Consider the following 6792-nt stretch of genomic DNA (forward strand, 5'->3'; position numbering starts at 1 on the left):
ATAGTATGATCTCATCAGATTTCAAAAGCTAAGCAGAGTAAGTGAGACCACTAATGAAGGCTCTGCAGAGGAAGGCACTGGCAAACCACCTCTGCTTCTCACTTGCCTTGAAAGCCCCTTGCTGGGCTTGCCATTAGTCAGCTGTGACGTGATGGCACTTTACACACATACAAGAAAATGCCTTCAACAATGGAGAATATAACAAGGAGGACCCAACAACAAAAAGCATATAATATATTTTATTAAGACCAACCAAAATAAGGCAATGGAGTGGGCTAGCATTTGAGTTCTCGGGTGTGATCACATGCACAATTAGCTGCGCCATAGGCGCGAATGCCAGACGGATTTAAAGAGTGCAATCAGACACAAACATCTGGGAAGCGCCCCACACCTGTCGGCAACCCATTTTGCTCCACCACAGAAGCAGAGTAAAAAGACACCAGGTAAAGTCTGGTAGCAAACGGGTTGCTACGGGCCACGGACGGACTTTCCCTTGTCTGATCGCTCCAGCGCGCTCTCATGGCTTCAGGATGGTCTGATCAGGCCATCCCCGACTTCATGCCATTGTTTTTTCCTCCTTCTCAGTATGCACATCATCTCACGCTCCATAGGGAGCCCTCAGTGCTGAGATGTGATTCATCGATTCCCCATTTAATTAGGAACAAACGGCAAAAAAAAAACCCAACTCACCCGCGGTTGTGTCTGATCACGCAGTGGCAGGCTGCCCCTGCAGCTTCAAAGGACTGTGATCACGCAACTGCGAGTCAAATAGCCTTGCTTCCACCCACCCACCCCGCGTTATCTCACGTGTGTGACTGCCACCCTCCAGAACATGTCATCGGGCTAGATGGGGAGGGGGGGGTTGTTTCATTTTGGGGTTTTTTTTAAAAAAAAAAGGTGTCTCAAGATGTGGTCTTTGGACTGCTTTGTCAGCATCCAGTGCTGAAAGCTAACTTTAATAGACACAGGGTGTGACAACTATCAGGTTGTACTCTTGGCATGCTCTGAGCAAGAAGCAAAAATAAACTGGAAACCATCCAACTGAAAATATGACAACTAGTAGTAGACCAAAATAGTTAGGAGGGAGGCACTCAACCAATGATTCTGGGTGTGATAAACATTCCCCTGGTTTGTCTGTGCATCATTTCAGTGTGCAAGTCAAGGCAACTGAAAATTTAGATCCCAATGATACCGGATCCTTCCCCTATGATTTATTAATATTTAAATACACTCTGTCCTTTACAAGCCCACCAGCAATGTATGGCTGTCCAGAACTCCCTGCTGGCCTCCCAGGTACCAGTGAGAAGGGAATGGATTACAGGCATCACCTTCCAACACCCACAAACCCCAGACAGCTGTTCCACCTTCCAAGTGCTGGTTGAGGAACACTTGAGGCTGTTTGATGCTGAATCAGGCTATTGGATCATCTGGCCCTTTGTTGTCTACTCTGTCTTGCTATTGAAGGTCTCAAGCAGAGGCACATCCTTTCCTTGCTGCTTGAGAAGATCCTTGTTTTTACTGGAGATGGGAAAGACTGGGACCACCTACAAAGCATGCGCTCAAGCTCTGGCACACAAACCTGCCCAAATCCAAAAGGTACAACCACCCTACTGCAAGCAACCCCTGCCGCCAAGCAGTGTTTACTCAGAATTTGAACCCGGGACCTCTTACATGTAAGAAAGAATCATACTCCTAGATCCATCACTGTAACGACATTTTTGAAAAATGTATGCAATGTTTGCCAGGCCTCTCCCCCTCCATGCTTTAGCATTCTCTTTGTAATTGGTAAAAGTGGGAAATGCAACATCCACAAACTTTTTTAAAAATTGAGATACCAAACATGTATTTGTGAGGGTCCTAGGCTCACGCTCCAGAATTTCCAGTTAAAGGAGTCTGGTAGTAGGCGATATGAAAGACTTCCACCTGAGACCCTGGATGGCTTCTGCCAGTCTGAGGAGTCAATATGGACCTTGATAGACCTGGTTCAGTATATAGCCGCTTCATTTGCTGTATTTATATCTCACGTTGCTTAGAACCTAAAACCTAAAGTTCAGGCTTTTAAAATATCATTACGATGCCATTCAGCTGTGCCCATTTCTGGAGAGAGGGGTTTTACAAAAATCCCAGCAGCTGTTTTTGAATAACTCAATCCAATTGCTGAATGCTTTTTAAAAACTCTAGTAATATTATTAAGAGAAGTCCAATAGTCAACTCTTAAATAAAAGGACTTGTGCCTTTGGCACTGGTGGCTAGAGAGAACAAGAGCCACTCCGAGTGCAATCCTGTGCAGATTTCAATGGTTTTAGACTAGGTAGACTAGGTTAATTCAGCATAGGATTGCACTGTCAGTCTGTCAACATCCCGCACTAGAGATATGGTTTGTGTGGTCCAAGAAATATAAATCAGGTTCTCTGGCAATGTCCCCAGGAGTGGGCTGGCCCATTTGGGGGTCTGCCATACTGAATTCAAGTGTCAACCTTTATTTTGCTTGTCTAACCATATGCAGAACCAGCACTGTGTAGTGATTAGATTCTGGGACAGCCAGGTTCAGATCCGATCCCCCACTCTGCCACGAAGTTCCCAGAGTGAACTTAGGCCCGTCACTCTTTCTCAGCCAAACCTACCTCACAGGTTTTTTGTGAGGATAAAATGGAAGCGGGGAAAATGATATCATAAGCCTTTTTGGGTCCCCATGCAAAAGGAATATGCAGTATAAACAAATAAGCAAAAGAAATGGTCATGAACTTGACTGGGAAACTATGGAACCAGTTTAACCCAGTAGGGACCTTATATGATGTATACACTTTTTCTTCTTTGCAAAGCAGAGGACTGAGTGTCAAAGTCCCTTGTTGTTACTATTTCTGCTCCATTTAGTCCTACCAAGGCACTAAACAGGCCCCCCAGCCCCTCCCTTTCAGGATTTATGCTGTTGACAGTAGCTGGAAAATCTCTGCGCTTGTTTGTGTACTCCCAAGCACAAGCAGTAACCTGCCCTGACCTGTATAGTCCAGGAGAGACCGATCTGGACAGATCTCAAAAGCTAAACGGGGTCAGCCCTGGTTAGTATTTGGTTGGGAGACCACCAAGGAATACCAGGTTTGCTATGCAGAGGCAGACAATGGCAACCCATCTCTGAAAGTCTCTTGCCTTGAAAACCCTATTGGGTTGCCATAAGTCAGTTGTGATTTGATGGACAAAAAAAGGGGGTGGAAATGGTTCACACATGAATGGACATCACTTGCAGAGCAATACTGTGCTGAGTTACTCCAGCCTCAGTCTACTGACTTCCATGAGCTTAAACTGGGGTAACTGCATTGGATTGCAGTTAGTGACTTAACACTTGATTGCTGGCGATAATGTGGCGATAATAGTGTTTATAGAGGATGCGTTAGCAATAGCCAATAGGAGAGAGTCTGTTATATATGCTTCCTTGCACAATGTGCTGTGAAATGTACTCCTTAGTAGGGTTGTCAACATCTCCCAGAATTACAACAGATTAAATCTGTTGCGGCTCTGGTGGGATATATAGGAACTGCGCTGTATTTTATCTGTTGTATTTTAACTGGTTTTAATTATTTGTATATTATATTTGATGGAACCCACCCTGAGGCTGAGCCCACTATGCGGGGAGGCCGGATACAAATCTCATAAAAATAAATAAATAAATAAATAAATAAATAAAACTCATCTCCAGACTACAGAGAATAGTTTCTCTGGAGAAAAGGGTAGCTTCGGAGAGTGGACTCTGTCTATGGCTTTATAGTCCACCCCCAAATCTCCAGGGATTTATGACTCCTCAAACAACCTTAATTTTTCGGGAGTAACTCCCACTGAGTTTAATGGACTTTACACCCAAGTACATGTGTATACAATAGCAGGCTTAGGTGATAATTCTACGCTCACTTCTCAGCAAGTCCCATTGAAATCAGTGGGATTTGCTTCAGAATAAAAATACATGCACTTGGGATGCTTCAGGGTAATCCTATGAAAACCTGTTTTTGGAGAAATCCCCAGTAAAGCTCGTCAGACTTACTCATAAGCAAGAATGGAAATATGATCTAGCTGCATGGAAATGGTTTACCACCCTCCCTATCGCAAACCGACGGAAAGCCGTGGATTCCCCGACAGTTAGACCCTAGTCGTATGTTTACCCGGGTAGAAATTCCACTTTAGAGTGGAAATGATGCTTTCGAGCATGACAATGGAAGGACGATGTTCCTTTAAGAGGCAACCCCCTCCGCCCCTGTTCCCCCCGCCTCCGCCTTGTTTATAACGCGGCGCCACCGAACTTGCACTTTTTCCCTTTCTTGGCCCCGCCCTCGCCCGTGCCCATTGGATAGAGACCGCCAGCCCCTTTCTCGCATTGGCCGAAGGGCCTACAGCCATGTTTGACGGCGCCAGAAGGGGAGTCAGCTGACCTTCCTTTGCCCAGTCCACTCCCCCTAGTAGCTGCCTTTTGCTGCTGCAGCTCTAGCAGCTGCTGGCTCTGGCAATGGTGGGCAATTGCAGTTTGCTGGCGTCGCTGCTAGGTTGGGCTGCTGCGTTGTGGTTGGGCTGTGTAGTAGTGCAAGGGGAGGACTCAGCTGACAAGGCCTCTCAGCGCTCCAGTCCCCCCCTGGAGACCTGGGCTCCCCAGACCCCAGAGGCCAGGACCCCCCAGGAGCCTGGATCCCCCCACCCGAAGGTGCTGGGCTTCTGCCTGGAGGAGGGAGCCTTGGCGAGTGGTAGCCTGATTAAGGCTACCCCAGGGACTACCTTCCGCCTGCGCCTTTATGGTACTGGCCTCAGCAACCTCAGCTGGCCCTGGGTGGCCTTCGTGCCACTGGGAAACTCCTGTGCAGTTGCTGAAGGGGGTCCTTCCTCCACACCCTCCCTTGCTGGTGCCCCTGAATTGCTTTTGCACGATATCCTGCCCGTTGGGGAATATGCAGTGCTGGTGACAGTGAAGGTGGCCTCTGGGGGCACCCAGGGCCAGTATCATCTTTGTAGCCTGGCAGGGCCTGGGAACCAGTGGGCTGCAGCTGCCCCTGGGGATGCTATCTTGGTGACAGAAGATGAAGGTGGGGGTGGGAGGGTGGCAGCTGTGGCCTTGCCCCCTCCCTTGGCACCCTGGCTTCTGGGGACCCTTGTGGCCTTACTGCTAGCTTTCTTGGCCTTGCTCCGGGCTTTGCAGCTCAGCACTTTGTGGCTGGATCCAGTGGAACTGTACGTGCTGCGGGACTGTGGTTCAGAATCTGAGCGAGAGGCTTCCAAAGTTCTGGAGACTGTCAGACAACGCGGGACGTTTGTCCTTTGCTCTCTGCTGCTCCTGAGCTCCTTAGCCAATGCTGCCTTGGCAGTGCTTTTCTACAGAGCGGTGGGGATGTTGGTGCCCGCTATCCTAGGTGTGGCAGCTTTGGTCTTTCTTTTAGCTGAGGTGCTGCCTTTCACCATCAGTTCGCGGTGGGGACTTTTGTTGGCCCCCCGTGGGCTCTGGCTCACCCAGCTCTTCATGCTTCTCACCTTCCCCATCTCACTACCACTCAGCAAGGTGCTGGAACTGGCTTTGCACCATGACACCAGCACATGCCTCCTGCGGGAGAAGATCCTGGACATGGTGCGCAACAGTGACCCGTACAATGAGTTTGTGCGGGAGGAGTTCAGCAAGGGTGCCCTGCGCAACAAGACAGTTGAGGATGTGCTGACGCCGTTGGATGAGTGTTTCATGCTGAATGCAAATGCTGTGCTGGACTTCAACAACATGTCAGTGATCATGCAGAGCGGCTACACTCGCATCCCTGTCTATGAAGATGAGCGCACCAACCTGGTGGACATGCTTTACGTCAAGGACCTGACTATGGTTGACCCTGATGACTGCACCCCTCTCAGCACCATCATCAAGTTCTACAACCACCCGCTTCACTTTGTCTTCAATGACACTAAGCTGGATGCTGTGCTGGAGGAGTTCAAGCGAGGTAAATTGGACACCCTCGGGGTAGAATGTTTCCTTTGTATTGATAAGCTCCCTGTATTCCACAGAATCCTGGGGTTTCCTTGGATGCATATCTGGGGGTTCCTTAATAAGAAGGTCAGTAATGGAAAGCATGCTTTGCTGAAAGTCCACCATTGCCAGTCTCATCTAATGGGCAGTCAAAGGGGAGTGTTGGATGTGTTCTAGGGAGCATCTTCGGTTTACCCAGAACCATGGTGAGGCCCATCATGTCTGCTGTGTGCCTGTGTGGATTTAGTGTGCATGCCGGGACATAATGGGCTACGTGGATTGGTGTTGATTTGAATCATAGAATCATAGAATGTTAGAGTTGGAAGGGACCTTGCAGGTCATCTAGTCCAACCCCCTGCACTCTGCTTCATATATCATCCCTGGGAAGAGGGGTGGGGATTGTGCATTGGCTTCCTTCCCCCCAAAGAATGCCCCAATCCAGATCTGCCTGCCCCACACTTTCAAGCTTTCTCTGATGTGCAAGCAGCTAACATAAAACATGAGCCCGCTCGCGGGGAGGGCGGGATATAAATGCAAATAAATAAATCAAAAGTACAAAAAATAATATAGAGCCATAAAACATGCCAAGCAGCATGGCAGTAATCCGATTAGAAAACTTGAAATAGTCAATCGCCTAAAGGCCAGACAGCAACATTGCCTAAAACCAGTTCCAAAATCAATAAAATGCTGGTTAGCGGCATGGCAAGTGAAACTAGCAAAGCTGAAAGATAAACATTACAAGAAAGTGCTGGGTAAAAAGATGCCTTTTTCCTGGCATGACAAACACATCAGATTTAGTGTCAGGTGGGTGG

The 6792-nt window shown here is 48.2% G+C and overlaps 1 protein-coding gene across 1 annotated transcript in view; it reads left to right on the top strand.

Moving 5' to 3' along the window:
• The first annotated feature begins 4451 nt into the window (after nucleotides 1–4451).
• The window catches only part of CNNM3 (cyclin and CBS domain divalent metal cation transport mediator 3), a 29300-nt gene continuing 26959 nt past the window's right edge, over nucleotides 4452–6792 (top strand). Inside the window, exon 1 of the mRNA XM_015408182.1 lies at nucleotides 4452–5954. Within this exon, the coding sequence (XP_015263668.1) occupies nucleotides 4493–5954 (1462 nt within the window). The 5' untranslated portion in view covers nucleotides 4452–4492. The remainder of the gene's footprint in view (nucleotides 5955–6792) is intronic.

The sequence above is a fragment of the Gekko japonicus genome, unplaced genomic scaffold (assembly GCF_001447785.1).
Source record: "Gekko japonicus isolate JY-2015 unplaced genomic scaffold, Gekko_japonicus_V1.1 scaffold139, whole genome shotgun sequence".
NCBI classification, from domain to species: Eukaryota; Metazoa; Chordata; class Lepidosauria; order Squamata; family Gekkonidae; genus Gekko; species Gekko japonicus.